This window comes from Falco rusticolus, chromosome 2 (genome assembly GCF_015220075.1).
Source record: "Falco rusticolus isolate bFalRus1 chromosome 2, bFalRus1.pri, whole genome shotgun sequence".
NCBI lineage: Eukaryota > Metazoa > Chordata > Aves > Falconiformes > Falconidae > Falco > Falco rusticolus.
The window spans coordinates 31,841,779-31,865,246 of NC_051188.1; the positions used below are offsets into that span (position 1 = coordinate 31,841,779).

The 23,468-nt window shown below is 44.3% G+C and overlaps 1 protein-coding gene across 1 annotated transcript; it reads right to left on the reverse strand.

The window, feature by feature from the left end:
* Positions 1-1,151: 1,151 nt before the first annotated feature.
* CBY2 (chibby family member 2) lies at positions 1,152-2,135 on the reverse strand. Its single transcript, XM_037375818.1, has one exon. The coding sequence runs from the start codon at positions 2,133-2,135 to the stop codon at positions 1,152-1,154; it is 984 nt and encodes a 327-aa protein (XP_037231715.1).
* Positions 2,136-23,468: the final 21,333 nt, after the last annotated feature.

Here is a 23,468-nt window from a genome sequence, read left to right on the forward strand (position 1 = left end):
CAGAAAGACAGCTCAGACTCACAAAACTGCTCAGAGGCTTCTGCTGCACAGGGGCAGGGCATTGCCCTTTCCCTTGCCCTGTGATACCACCAGAAATACCAATGCTCCTCCAGGCTGGAGAGCTGTTAGCTCCTTAAGTACATGTGATTGTCTGCAGACAAAGACACACTTCATTCCTGGCCACAGAGAAGAGCTGGTCCAAAAAGACCACCAAAGTCTATGGGGATTTTCTTTTAGTAGTGAGCTGTAAATAAGACGCTAAGCAGTCTTTCCTATACAAACTACATCCTAAAAGTGTCATTTATTAGCAAATAATAATCTCACTTGAAATCAGTAGGATTATTCAAGTGTACCAAAACAGGGCAATTTGAGAAGAATTAAGCCTAATTAAAGTATAAACCAGTGAAGGTAATTTACAAATAACCAGGGCTGAAGGGGATGTGCTATTCTGGTGGGCAACATTTGCTTTATGGTCTTGTTATACTCTGAGGCAAGAGATGGATTCTTTTCTGAGGAAGAGCTTTAAACAAGGGAAAGAAACAACAGTTTAAGTGGGAATGAAGGACTGGGAAAAGGAGACAGTAGGACTGTATATATATGGCACCTAGAACGTATTTTTCTGTGTCCCATTGTCTTTCATGGGCCTGTCTCATCTGGGAGGCTACATTTTCCATGATCCACTGCTTACCCTATGTGAGAAAGGGAAGGCTGTTGCATGGCAGAAGACATAGTTCAGCCACTGAACTTGGCCAGCCATAAGAAAGAAAGGGACCACTGGGGATACAAATATAGCTCACACTTGGGATCCTCATTTCCAGAAGTGCCCATCCCTCTGAAAAACATGGCCAACAGAAGGTACGTCAAAATAAGTGTGAAAAGCATGAATTATCTTTTGAAATTCTAGGCCTTATTATCAGAAATTTTGGAAAAAAATGCTGAAAAACATGTTTTCCTGACATTAGGCAAATTCATAACAGTCACGCACACTGTTATATTCAGAAGGTGAAATACATCCGAGTCATGTAAGTAAGTTTCAGAATAACACAATGTTCACCAGATGTCTTCAGGCTCTACTGGGATTTTATTAGGTTCCCTGGAACAAGGAGAGAAGCTTTCCAGGAAATTGAACTAGCAGGTCTTAGCACCAAGCTTCACATCTCTCCAAGCTGATGCACAGTTGCCAGCTTCTGTCCTGCTTCCTCATACATTGAGGAAGTGATGGCAATGAGCTCCTTTTCCAACATTTCCATTTGAGCCGTAATGTCTGATACAGTGTTTTTCACAGCATTCAGCTGCAGCTTCAATTTATTGTAATCTTCTTGGAAGGATCTGTTCACATCATAGAGAATGTGACAGCCTTGTTTCTCCCCAAGGAGATGGTTTGCTTGCAGGAAGATGTGGAGGTATTCATAGAAGTCCTGGAGAGCCCGGATGATTTCGTACTCACCCTGCATGCTTGGGGCAGACTTGACCTTGTTCTGGGTTGAGGTGGTGCTCTTGATTTTAGCTTCATGTTTCTGCTGGAGGGCTGGGCCAGGGTTACCTTCTTCCACAGCTGTGATGGCATCAGGGTCCTTCTGAAGATCTGAGCTGGTATCTTTGCTCTCTTCATGGACTGTGATGGCTTTTTGGTCTTTCCAGATGATGGGGACTGTTCTGTTATCCTGCTGGAAATCCTCTAAGACTCTCTGCTTTTGCTGAACTGCCTGGAGACTTTTGTTGCCTGGGCTGACCTGAAAGCCTGTGTTCCTCTTTTGGAAGAATGGGACAAGCTTCTTTTCCTTCTGGAGGCTTTGCTGAATGGCATCAGTGTAAATAACCTGGACAGTTTTGTTCTGTGTCTGGAGACGTTGCAGAGACTTGTTTTCTTCCCAGAGCATTCTGTTTTCCATCCAAAGGGCTTGGTTTTCCTCCCAGAGTGCTTTGTTCTCCTCCAAGATGCTCCACTCATTCTGTACCTTCTTGCTAAAGAGCTTCCGGTGGTAAGCAAATGGTGGTTGGCAGTACATGTCATTCACCCATTTACCATCAACAAAGACAAACGTCTCATCCCTCAGTTTTATCCCTGAGGTGATGTATTCTATCTCAGGCTCTGTACCCTGCATGCTTTCGTTCGCCAGATCGAAAGCAGACATGGCCTTTCTTTAGTAAATTGAGGAGGAGTGTGTGAAAAGACTTCTTCCAGGACTTCTGCAAGAGGCTACTGACCACTGGCAAGGAGTAGGTGACACCCTGGAGCTGGAGAAGCTTGATCAGGACTGAAAGAACAGAAAACACAAATGCACAGAGTTACTGCCAAAATTCAAGGTCAGAATTAAAGTACATTGGATGACAGGAAAAAGCAAATAAGTCAGTTCTCAGTCAACCATGTTGCCCCTTTGAAAGGTAAGGAATACACCAGAAACATAGTTTATAGAAGCTGAGAAAATTGGCATTGGTACATAAAGCAGCTCTGTGGCAGCACTGCAAGCTTTGGTATAAAAACCTGGACTCTCCTTTTTTCTCTCTACCTCATTTTTACAGGCAGGTAAGGGGGTAAAATGTAAGAATACCTTGCACCCCAGAATAGTCTGTTCCTAAATGACTGGCAGACAAATGAATTAAAAATTATGAAGCTGAAACCAGCTTTTCAAAATCAAATATTTTTAAAGGATCACAGTGAAAAACTGACCCTGAGAGCAGCTTTTTCTGGTTGATGCTCAGTAGCCTGTGCTAACAGGACATCGCAAAAATGCAGTGGCAGTTGTGCTTTGTGATCTTAAAATCCCCAGAACTGTGAAGAGGAAGAGCACCACATGATACAATATGCACAAATAATTAAAACTCCAAACCACAGCCCTGGGACATCAGCACCAGGAAAGCTCTGTTGCTCTTTGCATGTTTTTCTGACAAGTTCCCATCACCGTGGTCCAAAAACTGTTCCAAGACATAGATAATTCTCGATCTTTCCTTCTCATTTCTCCTGTCACTCTTTTCTTTATATCCTTTGATAGCTCTATTATTTTTCTTGCTTTCTAGCCTTGCAATAGTGATTGTTCATCTCTTTCCTACAGTCCGTCTGCCTTTTTTTCACATCATCAGAAAACTCATCTCTTTAAAATCCATACTGGCAAGCTGTACCTCCAATGCTTGTCATTTCAGTCACAGAAAGCTCAGACTTATCTGCTCAACACTCTTCCCTCCTTCCCTCTACTCAAAATGTTGTGGCTTAAAATCACCTTCTTCTCATGGGTAAACCTGAGCAAATGAAGGATTTCAGTCTTTTTATGTGAACAAAAAAATCCCCAGCTTCACAAAATAATATGGTTTGTACCAAACAAAACCTTCCCTTCTGCAGCTTTTACCAAAATTAAATTTGTGCAGTTTTCACAGTGAAGTAATTTGAACTGAGGTTGAACTATTTTTTATAACCAAATTGTTGGCATTCTTAGGGTTTCTGCACAGTGTATCTAACAGCACAAATGTGCCTTTTTCTAGTTAAAAAAAAAAAAAAAAAGAAGCTGGTTGTCAGACTTCACCCAGGTCTAACCCTCTCCCCTGCTAAGGTTCCCCAGCTGCCCTCCTGTCCCTTTGGAAACCCAGTTCTGCCTTTCCATCGATAAGGAGAGTTTTACCTTCATAAATTTTGCCCCCATGTCTCTTCCCTAAGCATTAGGCACAGAGTGACCATCACACACAATCTCCTCGTACCCTCCTGCTCTGCCATCACATTGTGCACCCCCGTCCTATTTTTGCCTTCTCCTTTCCAAAAACTGCTGTTCTCCTATTTTCCTGTCATCTCTACCACGCAGCACTGCATCCCCAGGCTCCTCCAAGTTAATTCTGAGAGCCAACATCTGTAGCTGTTTCCTTCACCCACTTCTCAAGCTTGTCCAAAACCTTGGAGAATCCAAAATCCCTTAATACAGGAGAGGAAAAATGCAATATAGGTCTGTTTGCAGTAACAACTTTATTACAATAGGGCCTCCATCTGACTTTCAGGGTTGTCTTCCACATCCTCAGTTGGCTTATCTCACATCAGACTTGTGTTTTCATAATATTGTTCCTCTGCTGAAAGGGATTTGCCCCAAAATCTCTGCTTTTGGAGGTTTTTGTTTCTACTTATGGCATGTTCATATTCATATATTGCTCCCTCCCTTGCACCCTCTGACCCATAGCCTTTCCAACCCATCCCGTTCCCCCAGGGGGCCCAGTCCCATTGTTTCCACCTACAGCCCCAAGACGGGGAGGTGAGTCAGCCACAGGGGGAACGGACCCCTAAGTACCCAGAGGAGAAGCAGAAAACATCCAACATCATAAGCCCAGACCCACCTACCACTGCATATCATGGGAAAGCAGCTAGAGCTGTTCAAGTCACTTACGTTTAAAGTGTTTAGACGGCATGTTTTCAGGATAAACAGAAATGTATAATATATACAGCATTGAAGGACATTATCTTGGGGACAATTAAACTTGACAGCAGCTCTGTCAGCTCTTTTGCGCTGCAAGGGAGACATCAACCCAGGCTTCAGAGTCACTTTTCAAGTTCTCCCACCTCTCATATCATTCTCCCCACATCTTTGAACTAAATAATCCCAGGAAATGCTGGGCAGCTGGGGTGGGCGGGCTGGGCAGCCAGCTGGGGGAAAGCTGCACAAAATCGAGCCAGGCTGGATAATTCAGCAGTGCTAAATTACACGCCTGGCACTTGCTCACCTGCTCACCAGGGCTGGTCTTCTTCCCTCTCCTTGTGGCACTGCCAAGCAGCCCAGTCTGAGGTCCTGCTGCTGCTGCCAGTGTCCCCCAGGGGACAAGGGGAACGATTGTGATGCGAGCGCCGACAGGGACCTGCCCCAGAACCAGCCCCCTGCCCCCCAGTACCGGGGGCTGGGAGCTCCTGTGCAGCCTCCTCGCACAAACCACTTGCGCACTCCTTCCCCCAGCCCTCCAAGGATTGTCTTTGATTTTTCCCAGCATTGCACTTTGGGGTTATTTCTCATGGAAATGGCCTTTCTGGTAGTTCAGCTCTCATGACTTTTCCTGATCCCAGACTTCCTGATCTGCCTTTGATGCTCATAACTGACAGCAATTTGGGTGGATTTTTTCTCCGCCACACCCTCTTAAAACAGATTTTGTTTTCATTCTGAATTCTTAAATTGTGTTTCTTGCTGAACTGATATTGACACATTCAAAAGTCACTTCCTTGTATGCGCTATGAGACCTGAAGTTATTTTCCAAGGATGAATTGGGTTTGGAGCTTTTCTTTGACTATAAGTTTAAGAGCAGACTGTCATTGAATCCTATTAAGAAAATAGAATATGCAGGGTATTCATGCATTACAAGTTTAGATATTATTTGTAGCAGCTATTGCCACTTCCATGTCTTTACATTTCTAATGATCTCATTCTCTTTCTTATTTGCTACATCTTTCAGACGTGGATTTTTTTTTTCCTAATCAGGGTTCTTGAATAATAAATACAGCAGTTAATTCCTTCTCCAGTGAAAATTACCAACCTGACACCAGCCTCAAGGTGAATGTTATTGCTTTCAAAAGTTGGAGGTACAGTTCATCTTTGGTGTTACACAAAGATGATAAACTCAGGTATAAAACTCTTCTCTGTAATTTCTCCCTTGCTTATATTTAACCTTAGACAACAAAAAAACATCACAGGTTACTATGGCAACTCCCCAGGGAGCACTCTCCTTTATTCAAGCTCCAGGATCCTGTACAGAAAAGCAGGAAAATGTCCTCAAAAGAAAAAGGAAAATATTTTATCCTGGGGTGCTTGTGCTTGGCCTGCCATCAGATGGGAATTTAAGAGTACTACCCAAGTGCAGCCAGTTTCAGGAGAGGTGGCTGAGATGGCTGGTTTGAACTTCTGAAGAACTGAGGCTGTGGACACTGAAACAGACCTTTGATGAACATTTTAAGGTCTAAGTGCTGACTGGAATCTGAGTTAACAGAGACAAGTGCAGCATAGGACTAATCAGTAGAAAAAGGCTGCTTAATCCAGAACTGTTGAGAACTAAATTAGCAGTGTACCTTTGCATTTTCTTATGCAACATTTTCCTTAAAGTTGGCTAAAGTTCTGGCAAGTAATTTATGTGCTGAAAATTATGATTTTCATGATTAATATATGATTACTAATATATTTGGATCAGATTTCGTTACTATCATCAGATGTCTGTATAAGTACATCAAAATTGGACATGCTGCAACAGCTCACTATAGAATTTTTTACAGCAGCTACACTGATTTTGGAGCTGGACTCTCAAAAGGACAGAGATGTCACTCACAAGATTATAAGGGCAGAAATAATGCTGAGTGTGTTCCCCTCCCTGCCAAGAGACAAGTAACCCCTGCTCTGTAAGAAGGGTTTGAACTAACTTCCCAGCTGACTGCTTTGTCCACAGCTTCAGGCTACCCAGTTTCTCCAGGTGAAGCTGTTTCACTCTACAAAGAACTAAATATTAATTGGAACCAAAGCCATATTCCCCATTTTACCGGCACTCCTTACACCAGGCTGTTCAGCTGACCTTGCTGTCCTTGTTCTTGATGATATCTGGTTCTGGAAAGAATCCAGTGGGAGAGAATAGGTATTCCCACACACACTCATAGAATACTCTCCAGTTTCAAAACTCAGCTCCACGCTAGGTTGCAAGAGGTTACCATCCAGTGATGGGTTGGAAGTCGGGGGAGAGCAAGGTCTGAACTGCTGCCGTGAAGATTATGCAACACTTCAGGGTTTAGAAGAGCTGTTAAAGTGCCTGCGATCAAAATAATCTGTCTGTTGGGGGCGGGGAGGGGTGTGTGTGTGTTAGTAAAAGTGTAGTGTTTCTTTGAATTGGGAGCATCTTCTCTTTTTTTATGTGCGTTACATTCCCAAATCTCTATTTGATAAAACTAAAGGTGCCCACTGCTACTTTCTACCATCCCAAACACATCTGTCCTTCTGAAATGCCAGTCTCTGTTCATGCCAGCACAGGTTGGCCTCACTGCACATTCACCCGTGGTTCTCCAGGGCATTAAGCCTGGATGCAAATCCCACTGAGTCACTAAAAAGATTCTTGCATATTTAAGTGATGTTGAATCATCTCCTGACCTCAATAACCAAATATAGAGTAAAAATTATGTTTTCTCGGTTTTTGAGGCAGTGAAGTGTCTAGAGAGAGTAGTGGTGGCATCTCCGCCTCGTATTCTGCCCAGGAAGAGAAGAATGCACTTGGTCAGCAGTGTAAAAATCAGTAATAAAAACGTCCAGAGCAGGTTTTTTTTTTCAAACAGATAAATGGCTTGAGGGACACGTCTATGTCACCATCTGTTTGGACTAATTGTCCTTCCAGGGACACAATCACAGTGCTGCTGCCTGTGTGCCTGGGTGTAACCCTCGTGTGCAAATGCTCTGCAAAACACTAAACTCTGCATACTCGTGTCAACACCAGCCAGGATGCCAGGTCAGCTGAGAGCTGAAATGGAAGGTAAAAATACCTGCTTTTACACCTTGCTTCTGGTCCTACTTTCATTTCAGAAACTGAGCAAATCATCTGTCCTCATACCCCACTTCCTCAGATTCTCAGTGAGTTTGAGATACTTTCTGATGCAAGCTGTCTAGAGAAATTAGTTCTTACTTGTAAAGTGCTTTGAACACGAAGAACACCACAGTAAAGAAGCCCTAAGCATCACTCTTATTTATCCCCATGATTATAATACACACATTGTTTACAAGCTGAAGCAAAACATTTGACTTTTGCTATTAAGTGACATCTTACAAAGATGTCAGGCTTTGTGTTGTTCTACCTTAGATCTCGTTCCCACTTTAGTTACATTCTACTTCAGCTATGAATATTTAAAGAAAAAAGCATATCAAACCACATGCAGTCTCTTGGTCAACTCTAAGCCATTGCCTGTCAACGCTATTGCGTTGTGTGGTGCCTCTGTGATATACTGCTTGTGAGCCTTGCCAGCAAAACACTCACAGCCCAATTACTGCATCACTCTCCTACTTCTGTCTGATCAAACTTTACAGAGCACTCTGTGTTGCTGAAACAGCCCATTAGTTGTTTATTGTTGAGTATATACTAGAAGTAATGATCAGCAGAGATGACCTTGCACCAACAAGCTCCTTGCTCTTCCCTTATACTATGACAATTCAGATGGGTACGGTTGCTTCAACATGCCATGTGTGACCATGGCATATCCCATGTGGCCTCCAGGAGCCACCTTGAGAGACAGGCCCGCCACCAGGCTGTGCCAAACCTGTTGGCCCTGGTCTCTGATACCCACAAACCCCAAACAGCAATAGGCTGGTAACAGACTTGAGCCCTTTGTGGTTTGTCAGTCAAGTGATACTTCAGCCCTCATTGCTGCACTGGTTAGGTTCTGCTGGCTGCAGGAGAGCTTAAACACTTCACTGTCCTGTAGGTGTAACATGTAGACATCTCAAAGTGGTTGCCTACAGTTTAGAGGTGAATCCTCCCTGGCCCACAGTATTATTGGACATGATGTGCCACCTCCTAAAGACGTACTTGTCTCACCCTGCACTGAACACTGAGGAGCCTGCCGTTGTTAGCCTTCTCAGTTAGGTGGTTAAAGCGAAGCCTCAGGCCCTGGCAGATCACTCCAGCTCAGCTTGGCTCTCATGTGCACCCTGCAAGGCAAGGTGCTGCTGAGCCAACGACCGCTGCATGGCCTGGGACACCTAAAAGGGGTCAGCTTTGCAGAACCAAAATACTGATGTTAAAAGTAAACACAGTCTTCCTAGGGGTTACAAAAAGCCATGTGCAAAATCCTTGTCCCTCACAGGCATCAAGCAAGAGACTGCAAAAGGTGTGGGGGTGGGGGAACACTGAGAAACGTCTCATTTCATGTGCAAGGCCAGGAGCTGAGAGTCTTCACAAACAGAGCAGACCATGAGAGCACAGACTCAAGCTGCGACATCCTGCGAAAAGATGTGAAGTTTTGGAGTTGAGAGTGTTTCAGCTCATTTTGAATGCAGCGGTTCTTCCACGTGGCAAGTCTCGCTGGGTGAGAGGAAAAGTCAGCGGCTCCATTCCTGATTGACAGGGAGAAAATTGAGGATTCAGGCTTATTAAACAATCTCTAATAGTGATTTATGGGGTCCTATACATTTTAATCTAACAAAAAAAAAATCATGTAATTAGCTAAGTGTGCAATCCTGTATATTAATTGTCTATTAGCCACTTCTTAATTATAATGGAATGCTTATCAAATAACATGTGATGGCCACATAGCACCAATTTAAGTCACTATCAGACTAGCTCCTACTTTAATAAGGATCTGTTTAACTGAAATCTAACCATTTCATTTTATTTTAAAAGCTGTAAAGAAGAGGAAGATCTTAAAAAATTAGTGTCCCGTTGGGGTCTACTAGATGTTATGCTATAAGCAATGCTACATGAAGAATCATGAAAGCAACATTAAAAATCCGTTCAGATGCTAACCCAGATGATTAAATGGCAGAGCATGATGGAAACCTACCAGGGCAGAAAGACATGTCTCATTTAGAAATGCTGGCTAGGTCAGGTGTTTCCTGTCTCTTGAATGCTTGGCTTTACAGCCTTGATGTTCAATTGACATACATTTGTGCATGTACATTTTCTGACATTTTTAAAGGGACTAACTGAGAGATTTTGATTATATACAACCACATTGATCTTTACACCTGCCACCAGTGGGACTGGTAACAACTCCACAATTTGAGTTAAACAGGGTATATTTGCAAATGCAATAACAAGTTATTATTTTATACACAAAACCATGCTATAGGGAGACACATATGATGCAAGGAGATAACTGTACTGTCAGTGGGTTTCACAGGTATGAGCTGACTTCCAAGGAACCTGGAGACCCCAAACAAGTTTTAGATCTGTGGGATGGTTTCCTACTAGCTCTTCATCATAGCCCAGCTCCATCAGCTACTCTGTACCTCTTCTCTGTTTTCCTCAGCCACTGCTGGTCTGGTTTCTTTCTCCTACACCTATAGATCAGTAAAAAGTGTTCACAGAATCATGGAATTATTGAATGGGTTTGATTGGAAGAGGCCTTAAAGACCATCTAGTTCCAGCCCCCTGCCATCGGCTCACCAGGTTGCTCAAAGCCCCATCCAGCCTGGCCTTGAGCACTGCCAGGGATGGGCCATCCACAGCTTCTCTGGGCAATCTGTGCCAGTGTCTCCACCACCCTCATAGGAAAGAATTTCTTCCTAATGCCTGATCTCAATCCACCCTCTTTCAGTTCAAAGCCGTTCCCCCTTGTCCTGTCACGACATGCCCTTGTAAAAGCCCCTCCCCAGCTTCCCTGTAGGCCCCCTTCAGGCACTGGCAGGCTGCTATAAGGTGTCCCCAGAGCCTTCTCATCTCCAGGCTGAACAACCCCAGCTCTCTCAGCCTGTCTTCACAGCACAGGTGCTCCAGCCCTCTGATCATCTTTGTGGCCCTCCTCTGGGCTCACTCCAACAGGCCCATGTCCTTCTTATGTTGGGGTCCCAGAGCTGAACACAGTACTGCAGGTGGGGTCTCACAAGAGAGGAGCAGAAGGGCAGAATCACCCGTCTCGACCTGCTGACCGTGCTTCTGTTGATGCAGCCCAGGGTCTAGTTGGCTGCCTGGGCTGCAAGTGCACATTGCTGGGTCATGTTGAGCTTCTCATCCACCAACACCCCCAAGCCCTTCTCCTCAGGGCTGCTCTCAATCCGTTCTCTGCCCAGCCTGTATTTGTGCTAGGGAGTGCCCTGACCCAAGGCGCAGGACCTTGCACTTGGCCTTGTTGGACTTCATGAGGTTCACATGAGCCCACCTCTCAAGCCTGTCAAGGTCCCTCTGGGTGCCATCCCTTCCCTCCAGGGTGTCCACTGTGCCACACAGCTTGGCATTGTCGGCAAACTTGCTGAGGGTGCACCCAGCTCCAAGGTCTGTCCTTCCACAGCATTTTCACCTGCCACAGTTGCACCCAGAGTTTGACTGGAGCTGATGGGATTGTGCAAAAGGAGCTTCTTACGAAAAATATAAATAACTTGAAGGGTCTCTGAAGCCTATTGCTGGACAGTGTACATTTGTCAAATTGGATGTGCAAAAAAGCACAGAAAGGAGCAGCTAATATAGGCTCATAACAAAACTTGAAACGTGGAGCAGTGCTGAAATGAGACCATTTGAGGCCCTGTGGAGCCACTGGTTTACCTTCACTACAATGTATCATGCTTTGATGGGCCACAGCATGCACTTGCAGAACACAGTTTTAGCACTTGTTCATTTCAGGGTTCAAATTGCTGCCAGAGTACTTTTTTAACAGTACGCCAGAAGAAGAGCGGTTTCAGCAATAAAAAAATAGAATAAACAGTTAGATCCCAGGCACTATTGTTAAGCATGCTTAGGAGCAGTTAAATAGCCAATTTTAGAAATGTTATGCAACCCGTAGGAATGATTTTATGCCAGAGAAGGAGCCCCTTTCACCCATTTCCCTCAGCTTTTAATCTGTGAAGTCTGTCCTGGGGTGAATGAAGGTTACGAAAGTTACCTGGTCTTATAAAACTACCTGCAAACATCTGTGCAAATTTGGGGTCACTGTCTGTCCGATTGCTCTGTGGTGGCAGTTAAAAAATAACTGGAACCAGAACACACATCCACCCCAGAGAAATGCAACGAGAAAGAAATAGGTTAAACGTCTTCATATGTGTCCGGAGGATATCATTAACATTAATGTAGTCATAAAGCAGCACCTGCTGGCACAACACAGCAAATCTTTGCCTACTACCAATTAACTCTTCAAAAAATAATAGAGAACAGTTTTCACCCTTCTCGCCCCAAGCACAATAACTTGTTTCCTGCTAAGGATTATTAATTATAATGTCCCTGCTGCTTTGCCTTGCTCAAATGAACAGTTGTATCAGTGGCATCAGCTTCATAGTAAGGTGTATCTCAGCAGGAGCCAGTACAGAGTTTATTGAGCTTTAGAAAATATTACACTACTTTTTGTTACTATTGTTGTTCCTTACTTGGTGTAGTGCTTTCACTCTTAACCATCCAGAAGGAAAAAAGCCACAGATCTCAGTCAAAGCACAGATCTCAGCTAGGTGGAAGGACAAAATCCCTGAAGATGTTCACATTACTGTAATGTCAGTGATTCAGTGAGCAAAGTCTGAGAAAAAGGCTTAGGTGGGGTGAGGCATGCGACAAGATCCGGAGTGACGCTCCTCAAACACAGCTGTAACCCTGCCCTGCATTGCTAAATGTGAACTGCAGTCAGATTGCTGGCAACATTGATGAGTAAAGTAATGGAGGTGACCCTTCTTCTGGGGCCAAATGGGTCACTCTGTGACTGTGCAGCTGCACATTAGCGGTGTGCTACTAGCTTGCACGTGCTCTCAGTTCCCCTCCAGTGGTCTTTTACATAAGCTCCAGTGCACTCAAGCAATGACACCCACACCTTGGGCAAGGTTTCTGGTATGGTGGCCCTGGGGTGCAAAACACCATCATGTGTACTGTCCAGCGGGCTCACTTACGCCTACATAAGCTTTGGATCTCTGATTTACTGTGTAAGGGACACTGTCTCTTCTGCAAGGTCTCTTCTACAGCACAAGTCATGTTATGAGACTAAGCTGCCAGTCGTCTCAGACAGCACCAGGCATCACTCCTGGTCTGAGCAGTTCTGGCTCTTCAACTAGCAACGCTAATCCTTTTCTGCCTGGTGAAAAGGCAGCTCACCTCTTTCCAATTGTAAGCAGGGATGAGATGGAAGAAACGCACAATGCCCATTGAAATATTTTGCAAGGTATTTAACCTGAGCGTTGTGGTAGAAAACATAAGCCATCTGGACTTTCTGTACAAAATAAACATACAATACGTGGCAGTCAGACCATTAACTGAAACATTGTTTTGCGTAATACAAACACTGAGTTTACACATTGTGCCGATGTTACTCTTCCTATCTTACCAAAGTCACTTTCTGCATAGACAGAGTACCAGGAACGTGATTTACTCTTTATACTTTTCACGTAGGTTATCACAGACGAAGTACCATGGCGCTTGCTGCTGAATGGACAAACACCAAGGTCACTGGTTCCCATACTTAGAAAGAACATAATGGGTCAGTAGTTCCTGTCTAAAGCCAAGTAGTCATTAGTCTGTAGCTTGTGGAAAGCTGCACAACTGCTCCTCTAAACGTGTGCCAACCTGCACATTTGTTCACAAATTTGAACAAACATGCAAGAATAGTACATCTGGTTGCAGAATCTGTGCAAACGCTTTTTATGAGACAGCAGTCTTTCCTGAACCATGAAATGCTTTGTATTATTTGCTGCTGTGATTGTCACGTCTTCTGTATCTAACAAGGTACCTGGAGACTGTCCTCCTATTTCTAGTCAAGATTTCTACTTGACACTAATAAGAAGACAGCATACTAACACCACCTCTTTGAGGCAGAAAGGGGCATCCAGTGGCCTGGAAAGCCTCATCTGAAATGACTGAACCAAAGCCTGTCATAAGCTTACAAACAAGGTGCAGACATCAGCCTGTATCTTCCTCACCTTCCACCCCAATGCTGATTAAATTCCGCAAGTCTCATCCCAAGAACTGATGAATGACAGAAAAAAGATATTTCTGTGGCTTGTGGGCCATTTTTTTTCAGTGTATCTTTATCTGCTTTGCCTGATTGATCAAAGATACTGTTATCTGTTGTGCTCTATAGTCTCATTGACTGGGTTCAGCCTTGCTAACCCCAATCCTTCAACAATGATAAAACTTGCTAAAAATAAGGACAGTTTAAAAGAAAAAAAAAAAAAAAAGAAGGGTTCTTTTTATTTGACATCTGGTTTCTGGATCTTTAGAGAGGTCAAATTTCCTTCTCACCCTGGGAGACACAGTTACTTTTTTTCTGATGACAGTCAATGTTCTCTTACAAATAATGAAACATCTGCCTAATTATTTGCCTTTGTTTCATCATATTTACTTTTTCTTTGTGATTTCCGTCCCAGAATTTTTCCTTGTTATATAGGGAGTAAAACACCACACTATAAGCATTTATTGCATACAACTCTGCCTCAGAAGAGAAAAGCAGACAGACGACTAGGCAGCTAGCTACCTCCAGCTCCTCTGGCCAGTGTGATTATTAGCAGCCCTTACAGCCCTATCAGTTCTGTTGCCTGCCACTATCTCCATTTCTTTCTCTTTGACCCAGCTCCACCCCACCAAACACTAAACCCTTAGAAACCATCTCCAGCCATCTCCATTTACACCTACGCACAACCCTCACTCTCCTCTTTTGAGGAAGCCTTAGGCAGTACTGTTTAAAGGTAAAAATTCAGATGCAATAAACATGTTTGACCAAATGAGACCAGAAATTGCTTGCCTTGTTGTTGAAACACGTCATCTTTGATGCACAACTAGCACCAAAGCACAGACATACCTGGGTGATGGCTAGGGCTGAGCTGCAGACCTGCTGGGAAGCCCGCTAAGGAAACAGCTTCTGAGATGTAGGTGAATGTTGATACTGCATGAAACTCTATCCTTCTGTGGGATACCTGTGCTCTTAGAGAGGAAAACTACACACCACTGGAACTACAGACACTCACAGAAATCTGAAGCAGTATTTCCTCCAAATTACACATATAAAACACCAGTACCTGAGAAGTAACATCACACAACTGGTGTGGTTTGTTTTTTGGTTTTTTTTTTTTTCCAAATGGCAGAATCACTGAAAAACTTCCAAAGTAAAAAAAGCAGATGTGGGTAATAAAAGTTGAACTAAAATCTGGTCGGACCATGAAGTTTATTTAAAAGATACTTGTATTAAATGCCTTGTCACTTGCATATACATATGAAATAAGCGATAGAGATAGTGGCTTTTCACTATACTGACATCTTCTTGCAGTGTCTCTGAGAAACCACAGGTACAAGTTCACATATATGTCACTGCACAAAGTGCTCGTGGTAATAATTTTCATGGGGAAAATAAAGCACTTGCAGGATCGTATATTTTATGTCATAACTTCAGTTAATGTCGACATCAATCAGATATTGTCAAAGCTGTTTACAGCCCGTGCCTGGATATTTCCAGCTTTTGACATGTTATGTCAAGGAGAACCAGAATCCTTGAAACATAATTTTGTCACTCTCTCTACTTACTCCTTTCTTTCCATCTTCAATTTCCCTGGTAAACTCTTTATATCATTTGCAGCTGCTTCAGAATCCCACTGCCACCAGCTCATTAGCAACGTCAAGATCACGTTATTCCTCTTCTGTGAGTCTGCCCTGGGTTTCCCACAAAACTTACAAAGCCTAAGATTTCCATATTCAAGTGGGTTCAGCTGCCACATCCTTCTAACCTAAGTTGCTCTGTTACTCCTTTGAACAGTACATTACAGTCTAATTTCTTTCATCCAGTTCCAAGAACATACCATTGTTTCTTCTTTTTCTTCAATTTTTTCTTCTTGCATTTGATACCTCTATGTCCGGCAAGTCATAATTTGCTGATTATGAGCTGTGTTTCTTCTGGGGTTTGGCCAAAGTTTAGAACTAGCCTAAGATATCATAGTCCCAAAAGAGAGTGTGAGGAGGAAGAAGGGTTGGAGGATCTGTATTTTTTCTCATGAAAACTGAGGTCTGGAATTAGAAATGACCCTTTCCTCTTTATTTTTGCCCAGATTAAAATCCAAAGTTTTTTTCTCCATGCATACCATGTGTCACGTAACAAGGACTCTGGAGTCAGGTATATCAGGCCACAAAAGACACAGTGCTCATTAACTGAGTACCAGCACAGAAAATTTCTAGCAACATCCACTGAAAAGCAACAAGCCCAGATGTGCTTTACACCATCACCAAACGAGGTTAACTCAGCCTGATGGACTGTCCTTAAGAGACAGGCACTGGACTTGACAATGAGCCCAGGAGAAATGGATAGGTGCAATTTATTCAAAGGATTCGATATCTCACAGAAATGGGCAGGGGGAAAGGAGGAAAACGCAGGAGGGGAGGAGAGGTGTCAAAAGCAGTCCAAAACTTGTGCAGGCAACTGCAACATAAAAACCCCAAACCAGTACTACCCTAAGACCTTGGTCGTAAAGTTTAATGGCTTGTTATCTTTACAAAGCCTTCAGCAACACAGAAGGAAGTGCCTGTTTCCCCTCACTTCATATATTTACTCTTGGGCACTTTCTTTTCTCTCTCTCTCTCCTTGTTTTAGTCTAAACAATATATCTGGTTTAAGCACAACCATAAAGCAGACTGTTAGCAGGGACAGAGGTGTGTGCTGACTGGAAACAGCCCCGCTCCCATCCCTTCCCCAGGTTGTTTCCCAATAGCCACACTGAGGGCAATGAGCCTGCGATGCCATGATAGGCCATGAGCGTGCACCAAGGGGGCTAAAGACATCAGGAAAACATTCCAAGCTCAGTTTTGGCAAAAGTTGAGAAACAGAACTGCAAAGCCTTCCAAATCTTGCTGCAAATAGGCTTTCCCTTGGGTTTAACGGGGACAAATTCCTATAGACCCCATTTTAAGTCACATTAGTGACTTGAGATGCTTCATCATTCTCTACACTACATGAACGGCAGACTTTTTGTTTCCCAGACTCTACTAATAACAAGCCCTATAATTAGGTGTCTGTCCTTTGCAATCAGCACTACAACATTCTGTTCATAGGAAAAAAAATGTAGGGTGGGAGAACCACTCAAGAGCATAGGAAAGAGCTGTCACCAGCGTAGTGTGACTGGTTAATGGCTTCAAAAGCATTATTAGCAGAGAACAGTTACTTAATCTTGGTATGTAGCATGCTAATAAAAATGCTCTTGTTCATTTGTCTGTCTGATTGAACCCAACACACATTTTGTGTTCAAACTCATTTCGTCAGCCTGCAGTAGTTAAGCAACACTTTTCTTCTGATTTCATCCTCCTTCGTACCCACGAGCCATTTTCCTGGCTGACTGGCCACAGTTCTTGCTCATTAATGCTGGTGAAGATTTGCTTTTGAAGTTTGACATAGCAAGGCACTGTAGGAAGGCATGCTGGAAAGATGCTGCCTAGGTTTTTACCCTCCTGTTTTGCCCTGGTTTAGGAGTGAGAATCAGACCAAGACACATGCAGTTTGCTGGTTTCTGTTCTTTGATTTGCAATGAAGAGCCCAGCTGTCAGCAGGCAAGAACCAGGCTGTTACTGGACTATCCTGGAAAGCTTTCAGTAGCAGCAGCAGGAGGCTTCAGCCTAAAATCTTGGCCCATTGAAGTCAACGATATCAAGTGAGTCAGAGACTTCACATCCAAATGCAGATGCATTTTGCCAGTCTTATTATAGCCAGTAGAGCAAAAATTAATCTGATTATATTACCCCCAGTAAGGCAAAAGTCTGCTGTTCATTGCACTGCACTGCTGAGCCCACACCAACTCCACGAGCCATTCTGGCAGGGTCTGGACCCCCTTTCACATATGGAGAAGTAAATTTCCCCACCAAGTTGCCTTTGACTACATTTTTTAGAAGAATTTCATGCCAGAGCAGCATCCCATTCTTCACTCCAGCTAAACTGCCTCTGGAGGAAGGAATGACAGCTCTTGGAGATAATCTTCTGCCCAGTGCTTCCCCAACAGTCTTTTTATCTCTGAAGTTTCCAAAGCCAGGAGGGTTATTTTCAGGGCCACACATATTAAAATTAATGCTAAATCAAAAGGACTGCCTGCCGCGGGGCTTGATTGGATAGGATCGCTTTCTGAAGTCAAGCCGCGTGTAGATCATTTTTTTTCACCACCTAATCACGATTGTGAGAACGTAAATCATGCGAATTACAATGAGCAGGGTTGATGAATGTGCACCACAGGAACTCCAGCTTCAATCCCCTTTGAGGTCACTGCTGGAGAAAGTCCTTTCCTCAGGCTGGATTTCTATTGCCCGGCACATCCACTCCTTAGCCACAATCTTTTGGAGATGAGAAGTATACCACCTTTGCTTCTGTTTTGCCTATAACCTTTCTCTCCTTTTAACTGGAAAATGAAGCCTGCTAAGTGTCTTCGCTATAAAGGTTTCCTGTATTTTTTTTTCATTTATTCACATACAACTAAGCTCTTAATAACTGGATGTAAAGCAAAAATCCTCAGGAGCACGACAGTGAAGTCTGCAAGTGCATGGGAATTCAGTCCTCTCAATATTTATATTTAGCATTAAATACTTCATACAAAAATAATGATTTTGACTCCTGAGGCCTTCCCCCTCTTATCTCAAAAACTGTTCATATACATGCCCAGGATCTCTATGCAAATATAAAAAGGGGATTAAGTTGTATGTGTAGTAAATCCTGCTTTTACATTAAATAGGTAAGAACTAACAGAGGGCCTTTGGATTAAAAATAGGTCCCTGTTTGCTGAGTAGACTAAAACATTCTTTCCTCTGGCTGCCCTGCCATGCAGGAATTGACTTTTTCCTAGTGAGAAATTCGAGTTAATTATAAAATCTATAGTATATTAGAGGTATGCACGGTAAAATACATGATTTTGATTTAAGTTACTGTATATTAGGAAATGCCCCCTGCCTCCACAAAACCACCTATCATTTTGCAATGGGAAGTGGAGGCCCAGCCCCCATCTGACAGCACCACTGCAGGAGAAACTTCCACATCTGAATACCCTCAGGGAAATTCCAGGGACACAAGGTGAAAATCGAAATCGCGGCTGTCTGGAAGAGGAGGCAAGCACTGCCCCCGGCCCCAGACATCTTCTTTGACCATCGTCTGGTGTTTTCTCCCCACTCTTTGCAGGAGGAGCTGGGAGGAGGAAAGCTCCTCTAGCCCCACTGGCCCTTCAGCCACCAGCTTATCAATTGTATCTTCTTGGACCACATGCAAAGGTCAAACCCACTGACATTTTGGTTCACTTTTTACCGCTGGTCCCGCAGAAGAGGAAAATCAGGCTGTGGCATCAAGTTGAAGGGCATGTAGAGCAGAGGGCTCTGCAGGCAACTCGGCTGCATGGCTGCTGACCTGGTCATGTGGGTTTTTTTGTTTCACCTGTCCTAATCTGTTCCCTTAAAACAAACAAACAAAAAAAACCCCAACAACATCAAGACACTGCCAAACCAAAGTTTAATTCCTCTCTGTGCATTTTGTAAGGTCATCCCCCGTGCCTACCATAAGCATTGTAGCCAGTGTGGATAATATCCCACAGTCTGATGCAGGGGTTCAAAGGAACTGGCTACAAAGGGTGAAAAAAGCTGGAGGCCACAGAGATGGGGCCACAGCTTCCTGATGACACCGGTACTGCTCAGAGCTGGACTTGAGCAAGAGCTCCCTTTAAACCTGTCTTTCCTTTCAAGAAATCTCTGAATTAAATGAAGAAGCAGTTTTTGCCTGAGTCATTGGCCTTTGTGACTTCCCCAGGACCCCAAGCCCTTTCAGCTCACATGCTCAGCTGCCAGAATAAGAAGCAACCTAATTTCACCTCTGAATGGGAAGGGAAACGGCGTATCTATAAAAGACCTAAACCTACCAAGCTGGAGAGCCCTTTTTGAGGACAGCAGGGCTTACTAATTCACTCCATGCCCCAGCACCAGCAGCCAGATGGGGTGAGGATGGTGGTGTGCTGGGGACCATGGGGGCAGCTCATGCCAGAGAAAGGTCAGGATGCAGCACAGCAAAAAAAAACAACTGCAAGGGAGCCCTTGGGTGGAAACCATCCACCGTAAATTAAATGGATAGGTCCAAGCATGAGATGCCCAGGCTCTCCTTGTGGAGAAACACTAAAAGGCAATTCACTTGCCTCCTCTCAGGGCTTGCCTGGGTCAAGATGCCTCAGGTGCTGGCAGTACCGATCCTTCCCTGCAATGAGTTTGCAGGTCAGCATCCTGCTTCCAGCAAGCCAGGCAGTCCTGACCTCTCTGAACACAGTCTCACACATCCCACACCACAGCAAGTCCCTGTTCCCTCCATCCGCCAGTCCTGCACAAGGCTCCCACCGCCCTGCTGAAATTTCCAGAGAAGGTTGCAGGCTGGCAGGAACCCCTGTCTGCTCCACTGTTACGGCCCTGTGAACCGCAACACCAGCGGCCAGACAGAATTGGGGGACAATAGGACAATAGGACAACAAGGGGAAGAAGTCTACTAACTCTCAGGGCCACTGAGGACGAGGAGGATGTCCCAGGCACCTACCCATCAGCAGGTCTCTGCCTACCCCTCGTGGCAGGGGGGTGCATCTCTTGTTTTCCTGGATACTCCTGCCTGAAGAGTTAAGCCTGTCCTGGGATGCCTGTTCAGGATTTTACAAGGAGGAAGCTCTTTCAGGGCCTTGCTGTGACTGTCAGATGCTGCTTTACCATTTACCTATGTGTTTGCTTGTGTCACGGTTTAACCCCAGCCAGCAACTAAGCACCACACAGCTGCTCGCTCACTGCCCGCACCCTGGGATGGGGAAGAGAATCGGAAGAGTAAAAGTGACAAAACTCATGGGTTGAGATAATGACAGTTTAACAGTTAAAGCAAAAGGGGTGCATGGAAGCAAAGCAAAACAAGGGATTCATTCACCACTTCCTACCAGCAGGCAGGTGCTCAGCCATCCCTGAGAAAGGCAGGCTCCAGCACATGTAACTCTTACTTGGGAAGACAAGCGCCGTAACGCTGAATGTCCCCATAATGCTGAATGTGTTCCCCCCCTTCCTTCTGCTTCCTCCGGCTTATAGGACTCAGCATGACATCCGATGGTACAGAATATCCCTTTGGCTGGTTCAGGTCAGCTGTCCTGGTTGTGTCCCCTCCCAGTTTCTTGTGCCCCTCCATCCCTCTCGCTGGCAGGGCCCAAGAACCGAAAAGTCCTTGACTCAGTACAAACACAACCCAGCATCAGCCAAAAACATCCATGTGCTGTCAACATTGTTCTCACACCAAATCCAAAACACAGCATTGCACCAATTACTAAGAAGAAAATCATCTCAGCTGAAACCAGGACACCTTGTTACTCCCATTTTTGTTGCTGCTCTTCCCCATTTTCCCTTTCACCCAGGAGATGAAAACCAAACCTGTGCATGAAAAACCCTGGCACTGTAAGGGGTTTACATAGGGAGAAGGAGGAAGCTGCAGGGTGCCCCAAGGGCTGTTGTCTTCCTCAAAGCAGGTAGGGATAGAAACACAAGGATGGGTGGTGGGAGGGGAAGAGGTACAGAGCTGACCTCCCTTTCCAGCCCCCCAGCCCTCTCTGAAGTCAGATTTTCCTGAAATGTAAGAACAACAGTTGGTCAGACCATACTATAACATACCTTAATTAAAAAAAAAAAAAAGGAAAACTAACTTTCTCCAAAATCTGCTGAGAGATTCGAGGTCAGATCTGGAGCCAGTGCCCCCTGGCTGCCCCCATCTCAGGGTGCCAGCCCAGACCCCCAGGCTGGCAAACTGTACCAATGGCATACAGGGACAGTGCAGCCTTGCAGGCAGCCTATGGCCAAGGTGCCTATGGATAGCATGCAGGCAAGTGGGTTTTAGGGCATTTGGTAGGACTGTGCCTCAGCAGGGTCAGTGCTGACAGCATTGGCTCTTGGCTTCTTTCTCGTTATCTGTTCTTTCTTCATCAACAATGTTCACATTCATTTATTTCATTATTTTATTCAGATTACACCATCATAGATTTCTACTTCAGCACTTGTAGTTTTAATAGACAGTTCTGTGAATATATGTATTTTTTCCTGCGACTTACTGTAACATTTATATTGCTAGATGCACACTTAGGGGAGCCTAGCATAAAAAAGAGGCTCAGTTGAATAGTGTAAGTATAGTTTATTCCATGAAGGGAAGCAGGAGACATCAGAGAGCTTCTCAGCTCTTTCTCAGCATAAGTGCCTGCGATTCTGTGATTTATTCTGCTCTAAACCTACAGTAACTGTAGTTACTCAGTATTTCTGTGAATTTACATCACTGGCATTTCACTGGGTGCCTTGTGACTATGGCCTTTAGCTCTGTGTTTGGGGGCTAATGGATTAGTTATGCATTATTCGCCACCTGTAAGAAATGCTGTTCCAATCTCTACCAAAATATTTGGCTTCTGTGGAGGACAGGGTGAAAGGCAATGGTGCCTGATCTTCCTTCTAGTGCTGTGGGACGTGAAGCAGGAAGGACTCTCCTGCCAAAAGACCTTTGCGTGGATGAGAGGATCAGGTCCTGCATGCCAAAACAAGCACAAAATGTTTCTACCTGCAGTTCGCTGCAGTGTTAGAAATCAAAGCCGCAGTCGGCAGTAACTTCAGCTCTGTGTTACCCAGAGCCAAAGCCAGTAAATCTCCAGCAGCACTGTCAGACGAGTCCTTCTCACTTCCAGAGCAGGAAAGAGCCAGAACCGACCACTGGCAGTGTTAATCGGGGATTTCTGTTCTTGCAGACTATCTGACTTCAGTTTACTCCTTGTCTCTTGTGACACAAATCCCAGAACACATGCTAATAACCATGATTTACGGCTGGAGCCGCGTCGTTTTACTGTATCATGTAATTGTTATCCTGTTGAAGGGCTGGGCTTTCTGAAGAATATTCATGGGCTGTAGCTCATCAGCTGTGCATACAGCATGTGTCCTCTCTGCTCCAGGGCCCAGGCAGTGACATCTGCTAAAACCAGGTTTATTTGAAAATCCCAGTGGTAGGGGTCGGTAGTCTGATTCTGCATGCCCCTCCTAAGCCTACATATTACAAATGCAAAGGAAGAGAAGTTACTTTCCTGATTTACCAGAATATAAGGGTTTAACTCCTAATTTGCAGGTGTTAGTGGTGGCAAGCAGAGGCAGCTGCTTCTCATCTGTGCACCTGCAGAAACAGCACGGTCTTTATGACCTTGAGGCTGAGAGAATTCACGGGGGCTTGGATCACCATATATTTGCCGTATCCTTCTAGGATTCCTACAAGTGGCCACGGTGGGTTGCAGAGAGGTAGGCAGCCCCTCAGTTGAAGCTGATGTCAACCACCATGGTGGCATCCAGGCTTCTGGATGCAGCCCTTCAAACTACAGACACTGCTGAGAGGAGTATTACTGGCTCTGCCCGCCCTTACAGAACTGGTGGGATGCAATAGGCACAAAGGCCGCATAACAGGAGACCACTCAAGAGTCTTCTGTGTGATTTATGGCAACCAATTGCTTTCCAAACACCTTTGCAAGTGCAAAGTGCAGAAATGGAGTTATTTTAGGAGATTGTTTTCTCTACAAGAGTAGTGGTTATAAATAGAAATTTGGAGATCTAGTCTGGACACAACTTCAATGACAGAAATAGGTGAAACAATCTGCCTGGTTTCAATGGGCTTCTTCTGCGATTATTGCCCATAATTATTTTTTCTTTGAGAGAGATAATATTGTATTTATTATATTTATTATATTTAATGTAAAAATGCATAGAATGTCTATAATAATAATAGTAGTGTGTATAATGTACACATTATTAGGAAAGTAGTTACTATTCTTCTTGGATCTGTAAATAGGTCCCCATATCCGTATATGCATATATACACACATATAGCTGCTTTTTTAGCCTTTAAG